Here is a 24,666-nt window from a genome sequence, read left to right on the forward strand (position 1 = left end):
TATGATGTAGTTGTTCCTAATACGTGGGATTTGGATTTATGATCTGGCTGCCCATATCTTATCCTGTAGCACATAAATATATTTCAACATATATTTGTCATGAGAAATAATGAAACAGCTGCTGCTGGATGAGAAGTTTCTGGTCCCAGTCCTCATATTTACTAGCTGAATGACCTTGGGTTAGGAATACCATCTCTGAGTTTCAATTTCCTCGTGTGTAAAATGGGGATGATGATAATATCCCATTGTACTTTATCAGTTGTGAGGGATAAATGAGCAAGTGCTGAGACTTTTCAAAATCATAGTGCTTTATAAATACGTGAGATGTGTGTGCATAAATTATTACTGTGTCTGTTTAATTGGTGGGAGGATATTGTGAAATCTAATTTGCATTGGAGGGGTCCTTGGACTTATTAAATAATTTTCTTCCATTTTATTTTTTAAGACATCAGTAATGAAACTTTGCAGCTTGAGTCAGATGATTTTGTTATCTGCCAAAAGCCCATGGAACTTCTTGGTGAAAAAAGCAAACAGTCTGGAATATCTGTTACACTGGAGTCAACAGGATTAGCTGATGAAAAAATAAAATATTTCCACGTTCAGCACCTGCTCTATAGGTATTAGAAAGCTTTTTATTCACCAGCATTTAATATATATTTACCTACTTAAAGTACATGGAAATTAGATCTCTCCCCCCTCTCTCTCTCTTTAAACTCACAGGCGTTTTGCTCCTGATATCTCATCCTGTGTCTTGTCGGATGACATCAAGTTGCATTCACTTCAGCTGCTACCCATTTACCAAACAGGTAGGTATGACAGTGCTGCAGTGCAATGAGGTGAAAAGGCCCTCTGATGGGAGGGCAGCCTGGTGTGAGAAATAGATTAGGTTCTTCTACTGAGGCTCCCTGTGGCCTTGGGCAGATTCCTTAGCAAATAACAGTGCGTGCTAGAAAGGGAAGCCGCTCCGCGGCATGTGGGATCTTCCCGGACTGGGGCACGAACCCGTGTCCCCTGCGTTGGCAGACAGACCCTCAGCCACTGCGCCACCACGGAAGCCCTCCTTTTTCTTTTTTTACTGGCATTCTTATATAAAGAGCAACCTCCCCTAAGCAACTCTTTGGTTCTCCATTTATAGACTTTTTTGCATAGAAAAGTCAAAATATTGGTTCCCTTTATTTACTGGTTTCATGGTTGGTTTGTTTTTTGTTTGTTTTTTTCATGCAGGGTCTCTTACTTCTGAGAGAAAAAATTCATCTCAGGAAAAAGAGTTGCTGAGCCTCTTTTGTTTTTTCTCATTACCTCATGTGGGCTATCTGTACATGGTTGTCAAATCTGTTGAATTAATGTCAGTCTACCAGTATCCTGAGAAGTCTCAGCAGGCAGTGCTTACACCACAATTTTTGCATGTCATCACAAGGTATGTTCCAGTCACTTGCTGGCTTTTGAGTCTCTTATTTCTCTGTAAATTCTTGAGGTGCTTTCTGAATCCTTGAATGAGAATTATGTGCACCAGTGTATAGCACAGTAAATTAATTATATACATCTGGAGGTTTTTTTGTTCTTTTTTTAATGGCCCATACCTGCCTTTTCAATGTCAGAGATGTAGATTCCGGTTTTGCCTTTGTTTTATTTTCTTAGACTGGATGGGGATCTTTCTAAGGAAGTATAAAGTTCTTCATGAGGGAAGATTTTCATAGGGAATTCTAATGAAAAGTCAGTGGGGCCAGTCAGGGCATCTCTTTAGACTTTGTTTTAGATTTCCTAATTTTTTTTCACTGCTGTCCTATCTTTTCCGTATGAGTTGAGTTAATTGATAACGGTGTAGGACTGTCAAGAGGCCAGAAAGACTACCTGATTCTACCCTCTGAGTAGTGTAGATGGGGAAAGAATCCAGAGGTTGGGGGTGGTCAAGGTCATGTGGCTAACTGTGGTGGATGTCTTCTGAGTTGCCTCACCCTAGTAATCTGGCATGTAAACTGGCTTCCTGAGCAGGGTTTTAATGTCATTTCCTTTTATCTCAGCAGTAAGTGATGCTTATGGTTTTATTTCCTGTTTTTTCAGTTTAGATTATAGTCAAGGCACTGCATTAAGCCCTCTGGCCAACCACCTGTGAATAAGGCACACCATCTGCTTTCTGAAGCAACAACATAAGAGAGGGCCAGACACAAGGGACACAAACACTAGGAGATTAATGAAAAATGTCTTAAGACTTCGTGAAAAGAGCGTAGGCTGTGGGAGGAGGGAAATTACTTCTAGCTGAGTCACACAGGTAAGGTTTTTGTGTTTGAAGTGAAGCCCGAAAGCTAGTTAGAATTTGACAGGTAGAGATTGGAAGAGAAAGACATTCTAGATAGAGGGAAAGGTATAAACAAAGCTATGTCCAGGTTTGCAGGAGTGTCCAATAATTAATTGCATAGGACAGTGATTTTTTTTTTCAACTGAGTGGTAATATCAGAATCTCCAGCAGGTGCTGGAGTGTATTTCACACAGCACAGGACCCACCTGGAGATTCTGACACCCACTCCTAGCGGGGGTACTCCCCTGTCTTCTCACTCCCTGGTGTAGGGAGAAATGCTATTGTGTGTTCCTTAAACGAACAGTGTGGAGGTAGCTAGTCTTTTTAATTTCCAAAGTGTTGTATAGTTATGTCCTTTAAATGTAAAGGAGCTGAAGCATAGAGAAATGGGGAAAACAGTGCTGGAGAGAGAGCTCAGGGCTTTGGAAATTAAGGAATTTTTTGAGATTTTGACCAAAGAAAGGGATGTGAATAGAGCATTGCTTTAGGAAAATGAGTGGTGGCCACTGCGGAGGATGGTTTGAACATAGATAATGAGCTATTGGGATGGCTCAGTAAGGATAATGAGGGGTCGCATTTGGGCAGGGCAGTAGCAGTGAGAAGAGAAGGAAGCATGGATGGGAGAGAATTACAAGACTTGATGTCTAGTGGGATACTGGGAATGGAGAAGACATGAGAAAACCCACCAGTTTTGAGCCTGCTTTTATGAAAGAATAGAGGCTGCTATGGCATGGGGTGAAAGAAAAGTTTGGTTTAGACATTGGTGTTTGAGGTGCTTAGGGAATACCAAGAGGAAATGTTGATAGGTTTTTGGACACATAGGACTGAAGATTAGGGAAAAGAGGAAAGGTCAGATATTTTTATTACCAACAAAAAAGAGCTCATTATCAAAGTAGTGATCATGACCCCAAGAATGTGTAGACAGAGAAAAGTAGTTGGAGAACTAAACTGGTGAAAGTCATGTTTAGAAAGCGAGGGGAAAAAGAGAAGGGTCTGTATAAAGATGCCGAAGAATCCAGAAAACTATAGCTTCTCAGAAACCAAGGAAAAATTAGAGGGAGAAAGAAGGAAGAAAATATTTATTTCTACCCCCAAATATTTATACAACAGACTATCTTTTATCCATCTGATTGCATAAATGTACAGGACACTGAGAATTTACTGAGTGGACCGTCTAAATGCCCCTCCACCCAAAGTATAAGTCATGAACTAGTTTGAAATGTAGAGTCCCGAAAACATAGTATAGTGAGGGCTTGAAGAGACTTAAAATCTGTGGGTTTTGCCTGCTTCCAGGTGGGAAATTATTGAAGCTTTTCTTAATATTAGCACCAAAAGATACTCTGACATCATTAACCTGACTATGGAAGCATTAGACATTAGAATAGCTGTTGTTATATGTAAATTCAGATTCTTAATAAAGATTCCCCACCCCTATATTTAAAATCCTATATTGTTGAACTAATTTTTTTTTTTTTTTTGCGGTACGCGGGCCTCTCACTGTTGTGGCCTCTCCCGTTGCGGAGCACAGGCTCCAGACATGCAGGCTCAGCAGCCATGGCTTACGGGCCCAGCCGCTCTTGGGCCCAGCCACTCACAGGCCCAGCAGCTTGGCGGCATGTGGGATCTTCCCAGACCAGGGCACGAACCCGTGTCCCCTGCATCGGCAGGCGGACTCTCAACCACTGCGCCACCCGGGAAGCCCTGTTGAACTAATTTTTACATATTTTTTATTTTACCCAATAGAAACGTATTTTAGAAATATCTTGATCCATAAGTTTATCTTGAAAAGTTTCTTGAATAGTGATGTGTTTATATACCCTAAAAAAAAAAGCAATAAAATATTTTTTTAAAGCCTCTAAGAACAATATAAAATCATGTAATAAAATGTCATCCTTGTAGACATACATGATTCGGAAGGCCTCCCATAGTCTGCCCTCTCAGAGTCAACCTTGTCAACACTTGGTCTATATTCATCCAACTTTTTTTTTTTAAAAAAAAGAATACATACACAACTATGGTTTGTTTTCTACAGAAGTGGATCGTATGATGTCCACTTTTCAGCAACTTGCTGCTTCGCTTAGCAGCGTATCCTGGACGTCTTTTCAGGCCAGCACACACTTCAGTTCACTTTGTTCTTCTCTTATACTGCTGCTTAGTATTCCAGTGATAGCTAGTAGCTGGATTAATGTTGCTGGAGGTGAGTCGGAGGATGCAGGCTTTTTATCTCTAGAACGTAAAGGTCATCTTTGTGGTCATAGCTACTCTGACCTGTCATTCTGGCCCTGCTGCAGGCACTTCTTTTGGTTCCCAGTATCTCAAGGTCCCTTCTGTTCAGTTTCCTTCGTGAGGGCACCCTCTACCCCAGATTTCTAAGCGGTGGTGCTACCATCCCAGCTATTGTCATGACTCCAGAGATCACATCCTAGAGCTCTCTGGTCATGGACACAGTTGACAGTGGGCTGAGACCAAAGTGGAAGCCCCAGCAAACAGATGGAGAGTCCTGACTGATGCCTCTACATCGTGCCAAGTCTCACAGCTGTGAAAATGTCAGAATGATTCTCTTGTTAAAGAAGTATTTCTTCTATTTTAAGGTTATTGTTAGATTTGCTTTAGTCCTTCATTTTTTTATTTCAATAGAGTTCATTTTTACTTCTCTCACTTTCTGATTTTTTAAAAAATTTTATTTATTTATTTGGCTACATTGGGTCTTTGTTGCTGCGCACGGGATTTCTCTAGTTGTGGCGAGCAGGGGCTACTCTTCGTTGTGGTGCGTGGGCTTCTCATTGCCATGGCTTCTCTTGCTGCGGAGCACAGGCTCTAGGCACACGGGCTTCCGTAGTTGTGGCTCGTGGGCTCAGTAGTCGTGGTGCACGGGCTTAGTTGCATGTGGGATCTTCCCGGACCAGGGCTCGAGCCCGTGTCCCCTGCATTGGCAGGCGGATTCTTAACCACTGCGCCACCTGGGAAGCCCTCTGATTTGTTTTTAAAAATCATTCCTGGGAACCCACGACAAGGTGGGTTTTGTAGCAGTTTCTAAGTTAACCATTGATGGTTTTCAATGTCACTGTTGGAGGGTTGACTTGTAAGTCTCCAAGCACTTACTGTGGGGTCTCCGAGTTGCTTTGCTGTGCAGATATAGCCTGGGGTTGTGGAAAGAGCTAGAGGAGTGTAAAGAGTGAGGAGACCTGGGGTCTAATTTAACTCCATTCTCCAGAGAGGACTTGGACCAATCATGTACCTTGCAGGCCCTAATCTTTAAAAACAAGCTGCTGGACTAGGTAATTCTGAAGTTTCCTTCAGACAGTCTCTGATTTTCTCTTCTACCATTGGATTGGGTTTGCATAATCTAAGTGTGTGCCCAGCATAATCCAGGCTCCATTTCATCCTGAGATAATAATCAGTAAACTTGGGTTCTAACCTTGGCTTTCACGGTCACCTCTCTGTACTTTGGGCAGATCCCAGGGGCATCATTTTGTCTATAAGATGAGGGTATTGACCCAGATCCATGGTTCTTAACTAGGAGTGTACGTTACACGAGGAGCTTCGTAGAAATATACGTGTCTAGATTCAGCCCCTAGAGATTATGATTTGGGTAGGAGTGAGGTGGGGACCAGTCATGTATTTAAAAAAAACACTCCATAGGGTTTCTGAGGTACTCTCCTTGTTAAGAAGCAGCCTAACTTGTCAGCATTTGACAGATACTTGGGTCTACCCCCACCCCTGCCATTGCTCTGTGCTCCTGTGAAATCCTCCCAACGGTGGGCACACTGGTTCCTGGCCTCCACTTTGTTCAGTGGCATCTCTCCTCTTCCTCAGTAACAACCTGCAGTGTTACACAGTGCGGTGCAGTGCGGCGGCCGCTCGGGAGGAGGACCCGTATGTGGACACCACCCTGAAGGTTAGAGCTGGCTTATGGTGCAACCTAAAGATCACAGTATGAGTTGCTTGCAAATTTGCTCTTTGTGTCTAAGCTTGGCAAACATGAAAGTTTTGTTTTTTCAATTAGAATGTTGGAATGTAAAATGATAAGCATTTTGTGATTCGTGGTTCAGCTGGTAATTTTTAAGATTACTTTGAAAACATTTTACTCAGAATTTAGATATAATACCTAGTTTTAAAAATTTGGTAAAGAATATATATATAGTGTAACTTCAGAGAGAGCACTTCACAGCTATGGTATACTACAATTTTATTCATTTAATAGAAGTATTGGTGGCAATTATATAGAGCTGTTAACAAAACAGTACAGAAATCAGTACATTCAGGAGCACAAAAGTGAATACAGCGCATTCAGATGATTTATTTATACTGTTATCAGATATGCCTTTAATTCTTGAATCGTTTTACAAAGCCTTCAACAACTATCCTGTAGCTCTGTAGTTTTGATCTAGTGTAAATGGATATTCTAGATCAATAACCTCGTTTTTAGTGAGTAGTAATATGCTTAGTCTCTGAAAAGCTCTTGACCGCCAAATAAACAGAGGCAGTTTTATGATGAAATCCTCTGTTTTCTGACCTTGAATTTCTGTTCTCAGAAATACACTGATCATTTGCATCATATTCCTCGTGTGCAGTTTTACCTCCGGAGCATAAGCTATTTGAATGGGTGTTTGTTGTGCATATCCATGCTGTAGGGAACCCCCAAGTTATGATGGCCTCTATTTCACAGGTTAACGTCCATCTGGCACCTGGAACGCCTTTTTCTGGAAAAATGAGTGTTCAGTGATGATGGTGTGTAGTACTTAATGTGTCCGAGGCACTCTTCCATTGTCATTGTCACCCAAATTGTGATATGCACTGGCGTTTTCTGGAAATTGTGTCTGAGTTCTTTTTTGCTCTGGGCGGCCTATCACTTTCTGCTGCTGACCAGGCTTACTGCCTACCTTCAGCCTCTTGGGAAATAAGAATCATAGCTTTCCCATGCCTTCCTGTCTGTGTTTAAGATATACACATAGCCTTTTCAGGAGACTTTTTTTTTTTTTTTTTTTTTGCGGTACGCGGGCCTCTCACTGCTGTGGCCTCTCCCGTTGCGGAGCACAGGCTCCGGACGCGCAGGCTCAGCGGCCATGGCTCACGGGCCCAGCCGCTCCGCGGTATATGTGGGATCTTCCCGGACCGGGGCACGAACCCGTGTCCCCTGTATCGGCAGACGGACTCTCAACCACTGCGCCACCAGGGAAGCCCCTTGTTTTTTGTTTTAAACCTCAGAGAGACATAGGCTTGTGTAGGTAGTGATGGTGGAGTGAGGGGTACATAACAGATTGAGGTAGGATCCATCTGCATTTGGAAATAAATCTCAGTTCTAGGCCTTCTCAGAGTCTCATAAAAGCAGAGGGAAGGAACACAGAAGAAAGGAAGGTAGAAAAGAGGAGAGATGGGCCACTGGTGGGGAACGCTGCCCCTGAGGCCAGTCCTCCTGAAGTTGGCAGAGGGAAGGACGGTGACGATCACACCTCCCGGCTCCCCCTGCCCTGCAACTCCACCGTTCTGAAACCCTAGATGCCCCTGAATGAGCATCATTCTGCTGCCTTGCTGACTCAGGCTTTGGGAGCTGCGGTGTCTGAGAAAGGTTTCACAACTTCAGAGTCGGGACCAAAGTACACGCTATCTTCATTTCCCTTTCCTCTGAGATTCTGGCTCAGCATCACCAAGGCCAACTTAACTATTCTTAGGAATGTAAAAAATAGATGGAGGTTTTCCCCCACGTGCTTTGTACAGAAGGGACAATGAAGATGACCTCAGAATCAAAACAGCATTAATGGAGGAGAGGGGGAGGCCTGGCAGCAGCATTTTGTGAGTCGCAGAAAGAGCTCTTCCATTATCTTTCGTATCCATTCTACTTGACTGAATGGTCCCTTATAAGGACAGGAGGCTGGCTCTTGGTCCAGAATTTCCTACAGTTTGCCTGACACACCCCAGCCTGTTGGCTGTTCCAGGCAGTGTTCACGTCTACAGAGCTAACAGAGGCCATCGGAACATGAGAGTGTTTCTTTCGTACACACGCAACCACTAAGAAACCATTTTATGTACTCTACCTGAAGTACAATGTCCTTTTATGGTGTCTCATTTTGTCTAAAGAGGCCACTTGAATGTACCCTGAGCCAGCCCACTGTTAGTGGGGAATTTCCTGGGTGGCAGGTAATCAGCCCAGGGCTGGGCTCCTGGAGGGTCTCTGTAAGGCAGAGAGTTCCCACAGCTTTGAGGGGCCTCAGGTGTACCCACTCTCTGCATTCCTTAAATCAAAGTCAACAGATACTAAGTAGCTCTTTGGCAGACACATGGATGAGATAGTTGGTTAAATAGTTTAGATAGGATAACCTCTTACTCTGATAAGAATAGGAATTTGAATTATTTGGGGGGAGAGTGAGGGGGAAGGAGACATTGTATCAAATAGATAGATTTTTGAAGATTAAAATTCATGCACTTTATTCCTTAGCTAAATTTCCGATTTTTTTTTCCTTATTAGGCTTGCCCACCTGTCAGTATGGATGTCTGTGCTTTAAGAATACAGCTTTTCATAGGCTTGAAAGCCATCTGTCACTTTAAAAACCACGTTATACTTCTGACCAAGGCAGACCCTGAAACAATTCCAGAGAGAAGAGAGTCACCCAAGAGGCTTCTGTAAGCATCCCCTCACCCCCAGACATTCCTGCGAAAGTTTCTGGAATGAATTGTTACTGTTATATTTTGCATACATCTTTGTTGATATTTTTTTAAATGAAAGCTTTGCATGATCAGATAGCTTTTCTAGGTGTTCTTTTTCCAGAGTAAGAAAAGAAGTTTCTGATGATCTCTATAATATCCTTTATAATTGACCTTGAACTTTTAGAAGAAGATGAAGTATAAAATTAGTATAAAATTTACTGAACTGAAAAAGTTCAGTAAATATCTGTGGTGTTTTAGATAAGAAGTTAAGGGGCATGCCTTTTTGTGTAATTAACAAGTAAGAGAGAGCCTCTTATGCTGATCCGAATGACAAGGCTCTTTATTATTTTTCTCCTTTGGCCTTTAAGTGGCTACATTTTTATCCAAAGATTATTTTCTGGTATTTCAATGAAAAAGAAACTAACAATGCATTTCTTACCTTAAAGCACATTCATGATGTATAGATTATGTGTTAATCTACCTTAGAGTAAAAGTGCATTATTCTAATCTCAGGTTGACACTTCGGTTTTCTGCTTTCACATTGTTTGGAATAGAATGCTTAATTCCAGAGTAGTTAATGCTTCTATTCGATGTTTTCTATACTGTGAACTTAGTGGTAGGGAATGCAATCTAATCTGAACATTCCTCTATGGAAAATTAAGTTGGAAAGAAATCTGTTTGCAGGGGAGGAACACAGATTGTATTTCAAGTCAAACATTGTTTTCCATTTTTAACATAAGTTTAAGCTTTTTGAATTATTTGTGCCTGTGCTTTGTTCCACCAGCAGGAATAACCAGGTTCCCTTGGTTAACTACTCACTTAGAGTGTGCACAAAGTGGTCTGAGACTGACTGATCCTAAAAGCTTTCTGGCGAGAGGAAACATAGCTTGTAATCTCACACTTTTGACATCTTAAAAGTATCATATATTTTTAAATGATTTTTTTAAATTCTAATTTATTTGAAAATTCATTTGGTCTAGGGTCTGCATTTTTAAAAGATTGCATACTACAGAAAATGCATCATATAGTGAAAGCAAGAGATAAGATAGTGCTTCCAGCAGATGTTCAGTTCTGTCTTTTACATTTTCCCCGCAGCCCTGGCCTCATGAAGGCCATATCCAAGGCTTTCTTCCTTTTGAGGGGTCTTGCCTGTTCTGTGAACTTATTGCCTATTTAACAATACTTGTGGAATGAATTGGAAGGGCTTGGTTTATCAGTCATGAGAGTGCAGTATGTTAAATGCTGTTAGGCCTACATAGCATTGTGCACTAATGTTCTCTAAAAATCGACTGTGTCGTTAATCAACAAAGAAAATACTAAATGAAAATGATATCATAGTTACAATATTTTAGGTATCTAATATTTACCATTTAAAATTCCTGTTTATTAATAATATGTCTTATAATTCTTGTCCTTTGTTTTGCTTTTAGTTCTAGAAAAGGTACCAGTGTTAATCTCAAAACACCTCCTGTAGCTGAGGCTGGGTGGAATTTGTATATTGTGAATACGATCTCACCAGTGCAACTGTACAAAGAAATGGTATTCCTTTCAGACTTCTAATTCTTATTTGTAGAAATTTTTAGAGTCTAATTGATGACTAGAAATTGATTCTAATTATCGTACATTCAGAATGCCACAGCCAACCAGCTTCCAGGCTCTGTCTGACAGTGCAGTGTATATCTTCACCTTCTTGTTTTCACAGCTCCTGATATTTGAGGAGCCAGGAGAAATTCCCTTCACTAAAATAAGATTCCCTTGTTCATACCCATTCTCCTATGAGAATTGATTAGCCAGTCTAAACATAAGTAGCCTTTGACCTTTATTTTGAACCCTAGCAAAGAGAACCATGAAATGGAGCCGAAAGAAATCTTAGATCATATGTCCCTGTCTCACGCTTCTTTGAAATATTAGCAGATAGTCCCAGGGCACTGCAGCGCTTGTGGCGTTGTCCCATAGGCATCCTTATTCCTCTTCTAAGAGTGACAACTGCCTACTCATCCCTGACAATCGTTATAAACTCTTTATTTTGAAATAATTTCAAACCTACAGAAAAGTTGCAAGAATAAGAATAGTACAAATAAAACCTGTGTATTCCCCATGCAGATTTGCCCATAGCCAACATTATACTCCCTTTGTTTCTCCCTCTCTTTTCTTCTTTTTTGCACTCTTGTACTTTCTAAATGCACAAGCACGCATGTATATTTTCTCCTGATCCATTGGAAGGTATGTTGCATACGTCATAGCCTAAGGCCCCTAAATATTTCAGTGCATGTTTCCTAAGAATTGAGATACTTGCTTATATAACCACAGGACACACATATGCTTCAGAAAATTTAACAATGACACAATACTTTAGTCTACGGTTCACATTCCAGTTTTGTCAATTGACTCAATAATGGCCTAGTCCCCCAGCACCTCCTGCCCCAGGTCCAGGATCCATCAAGTAATGTATTTAACTGTCATGTCTCTTTAGCCTCCTTTAATCCAGAATATGTTCACAGCCTTTCTTTGTTGTATTAAAAAAATTTTTGTTTGTTTGTTTTTTGTTGAAGTATAGTTGACGTACAATATTATAAGTTACAGGTATAAACATAGTGATTCACAGTTTTTAAAGGTTATAATCCATCTGTAGTTATTATAAAATATTGGCTATATTCCCTGTGTTGTGCAATATATCCTTGTAGCTTATTTATTTTATACGTAGTAGTTCGTACCTCTTAATCTCCCTCTCTTATCTTCACTGGTAACCACTAGTTTGTTCTCTGTATCTGTGAGTCTGTGTCTTTTTTGTTTTATTCACTAGCTTATTGTATTTTTAGATTCCACTCTTTGTTTTATAACAGTTTTGAAAAATATTTCTCCCCCTGCCACCTTTTAAAAATTTATCTTTTCATTTCATTTCATTTCTCATTTCATATCATTTCTCATGATTAGATTCAGGTTGTATATTCTTCTTCTTGGCCAGAACATTGTGTAGGTGACATATCTTTCTCAGAGTATCACACTGGGAGGTGCAGAATATTCATTTTCCCTTCACTAGTAATGTTAATTTTGGTCATCAGGTGAAGGTTTTGCCTGATTTGGCCCTGGCATTTTAATGCTGATGATTTTATCAGCCTTGTTCTGTGTTTTCAGTCTTGCTTAATTGAAAGTCTTAGACTCATCTAGGTGATTTGCCTACTGGAGTCTAACAATACCGATTGACTCAGATTAGCCAGTGATAATTTTTAAAAAATTATTTTTATTTTTAGCTGCATTGGGTCTTCGTTGCTGTGCGCAGGCTTTCTTTAGTTGTGGTGAGCAGGGGCTATTCTTTGTTGTGGTGCGCAGACTTCTCATTGCAATGGCTTCTCTTGTCGCAGAGCACGAGCTCTAGGCGCTTGGGCTTCTGTAGTTGCAGCACGTGGGCTCAGTAGTTGCAGCACACGGGCCCTAGAGTGCGCGGGCTTCAGTAGTTGTGGCTCGCAGGCTGTAGAGCACAGGCTCAGTAGCTGTAGCCCACGGGCTTAGTTGCTCCAAGGCACTTGGGATCTTCCTGGACCAGGGATCGAACCCATGTCCTCTGCCTTGGCAGGCAGATTCTTAACCACTGCACCACCAGGGAAGTCCTACCTAGTGATAATTTTTGTAAGCCCGCTGTGAGTTACAGAAATAGATGTAGCAGAACCTAAATTCACAGATTGAAACTAAGATAAAGGAAGCATACTCAATCTGAATTTGAGAAAGATTTAAATCATAGAACTTAAAAATAAAGTTAAGGTTTTCAGATATGTTCATTAGCCTTATCAAATTGTGATCAAATTATTGCTAAGTTAACAGTATTATTAGTATTACAGTATTAATTGTACCTTCTCTAATGATTAGCACTGTTTAACAAGAGAATATTTACAATCATGTGTGTGTTAAACTGGCTCATAGATCATGGGGGAAAAGAAAACCACTTTAGCTAGGCCTTATCAGAATGATAAATAACCACTTTTAATTTTCAGGATTTAATGTGTTCAGATATTGATTTTAGTAACCAACTGGATAGATATTCTTAAGAACTGGGAAACTTTGGGGAGATGTCTAAAGCAACATTAGCTGCTTGCCTTTTTTTGTGTTAGGTAGACTACAGTAACACCTACAAGACTGCAAAAACGCAGGGCTGCATCCACCTTCTCAGCGAGGCTCACCTGTTAGTGAGAGCTGCCCTGATGGATGCCAGTCAGCTGGAACCTGGAGAAAAAGCAGAGCTTTTAGAAGCATTTAAAGAAAGCTGTGGGCACCTTGGAGACTGCTACAGCAGGTTGGTGATGCTACTTGGAAACTTGTCAGAGAAGCCATCCTGAGCTTCAGATGTGCTTACTAACTTTTCCACCTCTGGCAGTTACCTGACAAACGGGAGGACGCATGAGGGGAGATGGTTTAGTTATTCATTTATGCCACAGCATTTGTTTAGCACATCCTGTGGGTCAGGTACTGGGCTAAGCTTAGAGAGATGAGCACGACCTGTTGCCTGCCTTCAAGGACTTACAGTTTATTGGATGAGCAGTTCATGAGTCTCCCATCAGTTAATTTAGGAATTTGAAGTTTCTTTTCAGACCTTTGGGCGGGGGTGGGGCACGACCGGTGAACATCCCTGAGACAACCGTATTACTGTTAGCTTTCAGGGAGAGATACTAGTTGGACACTCTGTGATTTTAATCTTAGTAGTCAGTGCTTTTATGATGTCAGAAAAGGACACTAGGATCAATAGTGATTTCTCTTTTTGAGAATGATTTTTTTTATGTTAATAGATTTAATGGTAACCATTACTCAATATTTCAGCTTTTTGAGGAAACTTTAAAAAAACTTTTTAATGGAGTCATACATGTAGAAGAGTACACAAGTAATAAGTGTACAAGTCACAGCAATTTTCACAAAATGAACAAATCCTGTAGCCATTGTCCAGATGAGAATGATCTTTATAATTTTTTTCATATATAATTGTTTCCAAGGCTTACTTGACCCATGGGAGTCATTATAAATTAATAAAAGACTTTTCCTACTTATAAACACCATTATTTTAGAGCCACGTTATGAATATTAAAATTCACTTAATGAATTGTTTTTGTTTTTCTTATGAGCAAGCAAAAAGAAGCTACATTAATTAGAATGACTTTGCAGAACAAAACTCAAGAGTTTGTTCCAACTCCTAATGGCTGTAGAAAAGTATTTTGAGATTTATATCTTCTGGAAATCATGATCTGTTTTATTATTAAATGTTAGACGTCCAAACTTAAACATGACAAATCTGAAGGTTTTTTTTTTGTTTTTTTTTTTTTTTTTACTTCCTTCCCCTTAGGCTTGACACCCAGTATTCCCACCTTGCCTTGCCATACTATAAGATGTCTGGTTTGTCTATGGCTGAAGTTTTGGCCCGAGTGGACTGGGCAGTAGAGGATGGATCGCAGAAATACGAGAGGGGATTAATCTTTTACATTAATCATTCACTTTATGAAAACCTGGATGAAGAATTAAGTGAAGTGAATACAGTTTTCTATTTAGTTATATCTAATATTTTTAATTTTTCATTTTAGCAATTTATTTTATGTAATTCTGTTGAGAAATCAAGTTCCAAGTATTTTTCATTGGTATTATAGTCTTTTTTTTCTAAAAAAGGTAACTAGATTGTGCCCTTTTCTTCATTAATAATACTCAGAATTACAGCTTGGAAAAGAACTTATAATCATCTTCTCATACTTTCTCATTACATAGACCAGGGGGTGTGGTCCACTGTGGATGAGTGACCTGCCCAATGTGACAGTGGCATGTCTTTAGAAGAATGACATAGAACCTGGGCTTTGCCTGCCTTCTTCTCATCTGCAGCCCTTTTCACAACCCTAGTTGCCCCACTCTCTGGGTGTCCAAAGTTTCCCTTATGAAATCCTGGCCCAGCAACCTTCAGACATTATTAAGGATCATTTTTAGCTCCTCATGTATTTTTAAAGAGTTGAATGCCAGTATGCAAAGTTGGGTATTGTGATACCAAGTGTTTTAAGGTTTTAAGAGAAATGAAATTTTCTCTTATAAATATTAAGTATATTTTGTACATTAAATATAAGTAAATTTTGTATTAAGCAGTAATTTTCTATAATGGACCTTTGAGTATAATTTAATCCAATATTTGTTTTCTTCTTCTGAACTCTTGTTAAAATTAGAAATTCTGGCCACAACTTGGTATACACTTTCCCTGCTTTTTCTTCATTATAACTCAGCAAAGAGATCACTTTAGGTCATCTCAGCTCTCCCATGCTATCACCATCAACTCTCTTTTTAAATCGAAGCATAGTACTGTAATTTTATCTTAATTGGAATGTTTGTATCTTGGCTTTTTATCCTTTTTTTTTTTGGCTGATTTTGTTGCTTTCTGTTGGCTGACTGACCTTTTATTTCTTGTTTACTCTCACCAAAGGAATTGGCAGCAAAAGTGGTTCAGATGTTTCATGTTGCTGAGCCGAAGCAACTGCCCCATATTCTCTGTAGTCCTTCTATGAAGAATATTGATCCTTTAACTGCCATAAGCTATTTAAGGAAGCTGGATACTTCTGGATTTTCATCAGTCTTAGTGACATTGACCAAGGCAGCAATGGCTTTGAAAATGAGAGATCTTGACATGCACAGAAATGAAATGAAAAGCCATTCAGAGGTACGGTGCCCTGCCTGGTATTAACAGCAATCTAAAATAGGACTCAGTGGTCCTGAGGTGTTTAATTTTCTTCTGACTTCTGTGTAGCTCATTTTTTTTCTTATTTGTAAAGGAAAATAGACTTAATATTAAAAAGGAAGTGGCCCAAAGTGGGAGTGCTTGGGCTTTGGATTTGGCAAATGAAAAAGAAAAATGAAAGATAAATGGCAGCAATGGGTATCCCAAGACTTTTCAACTTAGTGTCAGGTATGTTCAGAACACAGTGCTTGGCAGTGAAGAGTATACAGGCTCTGCCCTGAGCTGACAGTCTGACCTGGCATGAGGGGGTGGTGTGGTTTGTCCCTGAAAACAGAACAGTGATGTATATTCAAGTACAGCAAGTAGGTTATTAACCTTGAGTCTTAGGAGTCCAGTAGTTGCAGAAATAGCCTGCATTTGGGAAGATCACAAATGACTATGTGGGAGATTAGGCATTTGAATGGTGTATCAAAGAAAAGGTAGCTTCCCATTGGAAGAGAGGCCATTTAGGGACATAAGCCAAAAAAGTTAATCACTAGAAAAAGAAATTAAGAAGTGACATTAATTGAGCACTTATTATGTCTCAGGTCTAACCAAAAAGAGCAGGAGTGCTTTATTGCTGTACAAATGGCACATTTTATTATGATGAGGAGAGCAAGTCAACACTGAGATGTCCTCTACTTTGAAGAGTAGAATTCTAGAAAGATGAATTTTCTTTTCATAATTTTGAAAAATCCTATATAGACCTAAATTTAAAACTGTCTACAAAATAGGACATCTTGATGCTTAATTAAGTAATAATAACTTCTACAAAGACAGTTACCAATGATGTCCTTAGAACTTGTCTTTGTAAAGAAAATTAAGATTACAATAAATTATTAATGGCTTATCATTGATTCTTGAATTCACTAGCGTGTACTTCCAAGATGAATGCAATGTTTATTCTGTTCCTAAATTTTTTTTTAATCTGAAGATGAAGTTGGTATGTGGCTTCATTCTGGAACCTCGACTATTGACTCAACAGAGGAAAGGACAGATTGTTCCAACTGAATTTGCAGTTCACTTGAAGGAGACTCAGCCTGGATTGCTTGTGGCTTCAGTCCTTGGCTTACAGAAGAACAACAAAATTGGAATTGAAGAAGCAGATTCCTTCTTTAAGGTTTGTCACTTTGAAAATGCAATTGTTCTGGATGGCCTGATGAAGTTGGTGGGGGGATGGGGAGCAGAATAAGAGAAGTGAGTTTTCATTTGTTTATTGAAAAATGAGACTTACACATAACCACTTATAAAAGTACAGATTTAAAAAAATGTATTTAGAAAAATTCTGTTCATGCAACCTGGAGTCTGTTAAAATGTCTAAATTCGCTTTTGCCACGGCGCTAATGCTAGAGATAAATTATTGAATACATGGCCCACATGATGGAGTGCTGTTCAGACCAGCTGTAACTTGATCAGTGCTATATTTATCTGAGTTATGGGGGCTTGTTTCACTGTTCTCAAGGTGCTTTGTGGTAAAGATGAAGATACGATTCCTCAGCTCTTAGTAGACTTTTGGGAAGCTCAGCTGGTAGCATGTCTCCCAGATGTGGTACTTCAGGAACTCTTTTTCAAGCTCACATCACAGTACATCTGGAGATTATCTAAGAGGCAGCCACCTGACACCACACCATTGAGAACATCAGAGGATCTGGTAAGAAAATGGAATAGTACAGTGAATTAAACTTTATGTACATTACACATTATGATAATGACCCTTCTTATTTTTTTTGTTTGTTTGTTTTGGGGTTTTTTTGTGTTTTATGTTTTTGTTAAATTTTTATTTCTTTTTATTTTAGTTTTTGTTGACCCTTCTTATTTTTAACGGCATAAAATCAGTCATAATTCATATTACCGGATATCTTTTTAAAGCAAGAGTTAAAAATACATTTAAAACTTGTCTGTGAGTGAAGTTGCCCACATTTTAAACACTTTTGTATCCTAAAGAGCGCCTTCTACTGCTCCTGTATTACTCACCTACAGTGGTACTTCAGTAGCCAAAGTGTGGGAGAAAGGGCTTTTCCCCATATCCATCTGTGCTCCCTTAGGCGACAGTCATGAAGTGGAACATGAGAGAAGAGACATCTGCAGACCTCCCTGCTGGGAGAGGAACTGCAGAAGGCTTGTGGGAGAGAGACTTCCTTACCAGACTTCCATTTCCTGTCAGCTGCACAGACAAGAGCTGTTTCGCAGTCTGCAGCAGCCCTAACAACTCTACTCTTATCCTTCCTGTTCCCCCTGACCCCCGGCAGCCCCTTTGTCCCTCACAGTGACAGAGTGGCTAATGTGGGTTTGCTTGAATAAGGGAGTCTTTACGGGAATTGTCTTGAGAACTTATGGAAGAGATTTTGCCTCCCAAGGAAAGTAGTAGAAATAAAAATTATTTTCAGTATTACTGTTAACTTTTTTTGAGTGTAATTAGCTTAAAGGAAGTATTGCCCTTTTTGTGAGAAAGTGCCTCTTTGCAGTTTTTTGAAAGTTAAAATATTAGGAAATATTTAGTAAGGATTTATTCAGTGAGAAGCAGCAAAACTAAAACTTTTTCCAGGGGAATACATTCTAAGACTTTCTTCCCATTACCAGGAAAATGTATACCTAATTTTGGGACATGGCAGAATATTAGGGATTGCTTATGTTTGTGGGATGGATGAAGAAAGTCTTGTTTTGTTGTATTTTTGTTTATGATAAATTTCTTTTACATTTTAGATAAACACCTGTAGTCATTATGGCTTAATCAGTCCGTGGGTTAATGTCTTATTATCATCTGAATCCTTGGCTGATAAAAATTATATGGAAGACCTTTCAAAATTACAGGTAAATAAAAATGCCTCCTTTTCTTATGAATATGCATATTACCATATAGTATAGCACTTAAATTTGGTAAGACCCTGGGTGTCCAGTTAATTTAGAGTGTATAATTCTGGGGACAGAATCTATAGGTAGGCATACTCAGGAGCTCTGGAGGGAATTCCTGCCTCTGCCTGAAACTGCTGACGGGAAGTCTGGTTTTGTTGCCAGTCGGTGAGTGAGCTTCCAAGTCCTGTGACTCTTGCCTCATTCCCAGGATGTGCTTGAAAACACGTTGTGAAATGAAAGTATGGCAAATGTTTCACAGTGTTTTCATTGACGAGATTCACTTTTATTTTAGCGTTCACTCACACAGTTTAGGCCTCTAGCCCACACCAAGCACTACTATCTGTCTTATAGGAAATAGGTCAAAGTAGCTAGCTTATCTGGCTCCTGAAAGGATTTTTTTAAAAGTAAGAAATATGATCAAGAGAATGTAGACCATCCTGCTAGAATTCTGAACGTGAGTGTTTCTGACCGAGAATGAGAAATAAAGTCCACATTTGACTTAGTGGGTTGGGCTGGGCTCAATGTGGATGTGATTTTGTTTAATGTAATCCGTGGCCCAAGGACTGAGTATAATCCTCACATCTGTTGTGTTTGGTCTTCCCAGTGTAGCTGCCAACACATGAAAATTGAGATTTCACATTCAGAATCTTGAGTTTCAAGTTTCTCTTTGAGAAACTCAGCAGAACTTTCATTCAGCAGTAACCCTGGGCCCTCACTGCCTGAGACCTGACGGTTGGAGCCACCTACTGGCTCCCCTCCTTGGGCAGTGCTCGTGCTGGCCTGTCTGCCACAGTTCCACCTCCATGTCTCCCTGGTCCAGATGCTGAGTGTCTGGCATCCCTTTTCCTTATACTCAGCCGCCTTCGTGCGTTTTCATCATCTGGTTTGGCCTTGTTAAGCTTTTGAGTCTGCAACCCCTGATTTACTCTGGGAACTTAGTGGAAGTGTGGTTATTGCTTATAGAAACCAAAATGTCAAATTGGGGATGGGGTGTCAGGATGCAAAGCTCAAGAGACCATATTGCTTAGTCTTAGCCTCTAGACAGCCTGTGATGTCACCAGGAATGGAGTTACTTACATTCAATCGTGTACTGTAAATGTGATTGATGTACAGCATTGGACGAGGCGGGCAAGACCTTGCCCTCCTATAATGTATGTACTAATTACATATTTAAAATGCTAATTGTAATAAGTGCTATAAAATATCCCCTGATAAATCTTCAAAGCATATTTATAATCTCTGCTTGAAAAAGTATAATTCAGTGATCTTTAGAATCCATTTTAAGGTATTTAGAAAGGGCATCTTAGGACTTCCCTGGTGTCACAGTAGTTAAGAATCTGCCTGCCAATGCAGGGGACATGGGTTCGATCCCTGTTCCGGGAACATCCCACATGCCGCGGAGCAACTAAGCCCGTGCGCCACACCTACTGAAGCCCACGTGCCTAGAGCCCGTGCTCCGCAACAAGAGAAGCCACTGCAATGAGAAGCCCAGGCACCGCAACGAAGAGTAGCCCCCGCTCGCCGCAACTAGAGAAGCCCGCGTGCAGCAACGAAGACCCAAGGCAGCCAAAAATAAATAATAATAAAATAAATAAATTTATAAAAAATAAAAATAAATAAATAGGGTATCTTCTTTCTGGGAATCCTTGCCATTAAAGGATAGAAAGTTTAGTCAGTCTAGACTTTTCTAAATCCTTTTCCTAATTATAACTCTTTCTAAATTATCTGGGGTCAATTCGTCTTAGTCGTTAAGAAAAAACTAACCATCAAGAAACAAAAAGATCTCTCCTGCTCTTACCTAGGGGAATGGGGGGTCGGTTCAGAATCACTTGGAGAGCTTTTTCAAAATTGTTTGACTCCCCTCTACCCACCAGCTCACCACCACCACACAGATTTAAGATAAATCTTTGTCTCTTGTTCTTAATCACTGTAATAGTATATTTGTGCAAGAATTAAAAACAATCTATAAATCATCTATGTGTCAAAAAGCCACTGTTCAGAACGACACAGTAACTAATAAATGCCGTGCCTTTTACCAGAATTGTCCTGGTCTCCTCCCCCCGCCTCCTTGCCATCCACCCCTCTTAGAGCCACAGGTGTGACTGTGTAGAGAATTCTGTGGGTTCCAGCCCAGCAGAGTCAGCTGAGCATGAGGGATCTAGATCAGAAAAGGGAATAAATAGTGCCTGTGTTGGGGGTGGAGAGTCCATTTCCAATATTGGAAAAAAAAAAAAAGGAACACACTGCTAAGAAGCAGACAACACTAAGAGTATTTTAAAGAGTAGTAGTAACCTGTGGACCGTTTTTTATCCAGTGATATATGTGTTGTCTGGTGTTTCTTATTTTGAGGGGTTTTGTTTGTTTTGGTCGCCCTGTGTGGCTTTGGGATCTTAGTCCCCCGACCACAGATTGAACCCGCGCCCTCAGCAGTGAAAGTGCGGAGTCCTAACCACTGGACCGCCAAGGAATTCCCTGGTGTTTCTTATTTTTAAACTTCTTGATGATATGGATATAACTACTTAAAAGTTCATGGGTAACCCATTTTGTACCACTTTGACTCATTTCACTTTAACCACCTTATTTCATATTTGCTATCTTATTGGCAGGAAAATTTTCAGATGAAGGTGAATATTAAACTTGCAGGAAGGAGAGGGACCAACCTTATTTTCCTAGCCATTCCTTGGTAGATATTTGGAATAAAATCACGATGCTGACTGTAAATGGATAGTTCATGTTCCATGTCCTCCTGTGAGTCTGAGAAGATGCTGTAGTAAAAAGGATACAAGAAGAAGAAAATCAGGATATGAGCATTTCATTTTTATCCAGAAGAAAGGGAAAGCAAAGATTATTTTGGTGGCAGAATCAAAAGTAGTATTTATAGTTTAAATGTTTAAAAGTAAAATATTGTCAAGTTCTGACTACTGAAATAATAGCTGCTCTGTGTCATTCAGGTTGTAGCAAATGGTATTGATACAAATTATTAAGTTCTTAATGATTGCTGTAGTTTTCTTAAATGTTAACTTTTATTTTTGGTTCTTTGTGTAGTGCATGCTTATTATAGAAACCCTGGAAAATACAGGGAAGTGTGAAAAAGAAAAAAAAAGTTGGCTTTGTCCTCCCATTCCAGTGAACTGGTCTCTGTTTCAAATTTCGATGCTCTTCCAAAGGCATTTCTAGATGTGCATGTACCTATGTAGATTTTATAAAACTGATCATGCTCTGAATATAATTTTGTATTGAGATTTTTTACTAATTTTATCATGAGCATTTTGTCCTTTGGCCTTTGAAAACAATTTTGATAGCTATAAAATATTCCATCATTTGAATATATCATAATTTATTTACCCATCCCTTCTTATTTAATGTTTAGATTTCTTCTAGTTTTTCAGTATTATAAATATTCTTGAGGTGAACATCCTTGGACATAAATCTTGACCACCATGTTGATTCTATCCTAAGGATAGAATCTTAAAGCATTCTCATTAGTTTAAACTTACAGTCTATTCAGAGCAAACACAATCATGTTATTTTAAAAAATCATAGCTTTGTATTAAATAGATTTTTTTTTCTTTAAACTAGAGGTGGTTTCAAGATTATTTAATACTTTGGTCTAATTAGACTTACTAAGTAAATATATGCGTGTGCTCTAAAATTACATTCTTTTTTTTTTTTTTGGCAAGTGAGATTTATTCTTTTTAAAAACTGTATTCTGTATGTTGTGCTTTAGTTTTTTGGGTGCCTCATTCCATAACATTTCACTTTTCTGTTCATAGTCTCTCATATGTGGTCCTTCATTTGACATAGCTTCCATTATTCCATTCTTGGAGCCACTGTCAGAAGACACTGTTGCGGGCCTCAGTGTCCATGTTCTGTGTCGTACGCGTTTGGAAGAGTATGAACGGTGCATAGACAGGCTGTTAGAGAGATGCCCGGAGGCAGTCATCCCATACGCTAATCATGAACTGAAAGAAGAGAATCGGGTATGCTTTTCAGATTACGGTTTTAGGCTTTATCAGTGATAATCAAATGTTAATCTTGTCGCCTTATCTGCAATATGGGGACAAATTATGCCAGTCCAACTTCACAGGGCTGTGTGGGTTAAAAGATCATATATGTTACATGTTTTGAGTACCATTAGAGGCTGTTAAAATTTATGGTGCTTGTATGTTATCTTCACTAAAGGTCTCTTGTTTGGCGATGAAGTAGGCTATTACCTGAAGATTTGGAAAACATAATAAATGATGGGAAAATTCTTTGTGGACTATCTGGTCTTTAGAAATTAGAAGAGTTTCTGACTTTAGAACTTTCTTCCTACCTAAGAGATGAAAACAAGACATGTCTATGTTTCTTCTTGAAAATAGCGGTGTACATATGTACAGTGTATATATTATTAGATTTTCAAGTTACAGATCTGACTTTTATGTTCTAGCTTAAGCAGAAGACTGTTCTAACAAAGTCTGTTCCTTAACCAAGATGATGTATTTTTGCCCTGGGCTTCCCTGCACAATCTTTTTCTTCTTGTTGGAAATCTGAATGTAAAATGCATCAAACTTAAAAAGTATTCATTTTTCCCTAAGATAGACTTTGTGGTGGAAAAAACTGCTGCCTGAACTTTGTCAGAGAATAAAATGTGGTGGAGAGAAATATCAACTTTACTTATCATCACTAAAAGGTAAAATAATCTTTTTTGCTTGATTATAAATTGAATTGAGGGTCCTCATTTCCATAACTGGCTGAAGGCTTGCTGTCTCATTTTTCATGTGATTCTCAAGTGTGGGGAAGAGGGTCTTCGCAGAATCAACTGGAGAGCTTATTTTTAACATTCATGTGTTCTCGCCACCACATTTGATATTCATTTATCTCTTTTAGCTCTAGAGCTGATGCTTTTAAGTTAATCTTTCCAAACACTTAAGAAATTATCACAGTCAGAGAAACTCACAGCCTCAGTATTTTAAAAATTGGAATAGCCATTAAAGTCCATTTTATATTAATGGTCCGGGTGCTTAATTTACTTCATGTAGGAAATTAAAATTATTATCATTATTAATCGTAATTATAAGCAAGTACTGAGGAATGATAAATTTCTCAAAGATTTAGAAGTGTAGTGTGTCTAAATTATGCAGTATTTTACAGCGTAGGTAGTTATTGTTTGAATTTTTATAATTCATAGTCATTTATAAATCTTGATAGCTATATGGTTATCAGTTTCGCTACTCTTGTGTGTTAATATCACCAGTTAACGGTTGGCCTGATGACAAAGGTATGGCTATATTGATACCAGTGTGCATAAAATATTAGAAGTTGACAGTGTTGGAATTGTATTTTCCAGCTGAGGGAATTGACTTTCAAAGTGTTAGGCAAAGCCAAGTGGCCATTGGATGGTGTTTTTCTGGAAATCCCCATTAAGTAAAGTTGTCTGTTTGTGATTGGGAAGACAGGGAGGGGCCTTTATACTATTTGTCCTACCCACCTGTGTGATTTTTTTTTTTTTTTTTTGCTGTACGCAGGCCTCTCACTGCTGTGGCCTCTCCCGTTGTGGAGCGCAGGCTCCGGACGCGCAGGCTCAGCGGCCATGGCTCACGGGCCCAGCCGCTCCGCGGCATGTGGGATCTTCCCGGACCGGGTCACGAACCCGTGTCCCCTGCATCAGCAGGCGGACTCTGAACCACTGCACCACCAGGGAAACCCTCTGTGTGATTTTTTGGTTGTCAGAAGGTGGAAGTGTCAGGTGTTCGATTGCCCAGCCCCATCTGCATCAAATTTATCACATAAATTTGAACTGATGATTCTTGTTGGTCGATCACTTCCGGTGCAGATAGCCCACATCTTCGCGCCCCGGTGACATCATTATCTTAGTCAAACGACTCCTTCATCCTTTTCTGATCCACACCCACCAACTCATAACTACCCCATAATCTTTCCTCCATTTTTCTATGTCTTTAATATGTGTGTATTCACACACATGTGCATGTATAGTATGTGTGTGGCTTATGGGACTATATGCTGTGTGTGATGTACCTTTATTGTAATACCTCCAGAGCTGTTACAGTGTTTTATTCATTTTTCATGTTGCACTTTCCTTGCCAGCAATGTGCTTCTCCATACGGAGTACTCTATAGCTATTTATGGATTTGAAGGGAAGACA

General features: G+C 39.5%; 2 protein-coding genes across 5 annotated transcripts in view; one reads left to right on the plus strand and one right to left on the minus strand.

The window, feature by feature from the left end:
- The window catches only part of HPS3 (HPS3 biogenesis of lysosomal organelles complex 2 subunit 1), a 39,534-nt gene that overhangs the window by 10,854 nt on the left and 4,014 nt on the right, over positions 1-24,666 (plus strand). For 2 of the 3 annotated variants that reach the window (XM_082624202.1, XM_082624201.1), the window contains exons 3-16: positions 446-617; positions 721-806; positions 1,225-1,417; positions 6,113-6,194; positions 8,763-8,917; positions 10,372-10,480; positions 13,048-13,229; positions 14,268-14,448; positions 15,378-15,611; positions 16,603-16,788; positions 17,131-17,319; positions 18,372-18,479; positions 22,295-22,501; positions 23,103-23,193. In XM_082624202.1, the coding sequence (XP_082480328.1) occupies positions 446-617; positions 721-806; positions 1,225-1,417; positions 6,113-6,194; positions 8,763-8,917; positions 10,372-10,480; positions 13,048-13,229; positions 14,268-14,448; positions 15,378-15,611; positions 16,603-16,788; positions 17,131-17,319; positions 18,372-18,479; positions 22,295-22,501; positions 23,103-23,193 (2,175 nt within the window). Of the gene's footprint in view, positions 1-445; positions 618-720; positions 807-1,224; positions 1,418-6,112; positions 6,195-8,762; positions 8,918-10,371; positions 10,481-13,047; positions 13,230-14,267; positions 14,449-15,377; positions 15,612-16,602; positions 16,789-17,130; positions 17,320-18,371; positions 18,480-22,294; positions 22,502-23,098; positions 23,194-24,666 lie in introns of all 3 variants that reach the window. The other variant, XR_014294320.1, reaches the window with a different exon arrangement.
- Positions 17,183-24,666, minus strand: part of CP (ceruloplasmin) — a 66,326-nt gene continuing 58,842 nt past the window's right edge. For both annotated transcript variants that reach the window (XM_082624200.1, XM_082624198.1), the window contains 2 exons: positions 21,182-21,286; positions 17,183-17,316 (listed from right to left, as the gene is read on the minus strand). In XM_082624200.1, the coding sequence (XP_082480326.1) occupies positions 21,183-21,286 (104 nt within the window). In that variant the 3' untranslated portion in view covers positions 17,183-17,316; position 21,182. The remainder of the gene's footprint in view (positions 17,317-21,181; positions 21,287-24,666) is intronic.

Source organism: Mesoplodon mirus (assembly GCF_964341445.2).
Source record: "Mesoplodon mirus genome assembly, chromosome: 6".
NCBI lineage: Eukaryota > Metazoa > Chordata > Mammalia > Artiodactyla > Ziphiidae > Mesoplodon > Mesoplodon mirus.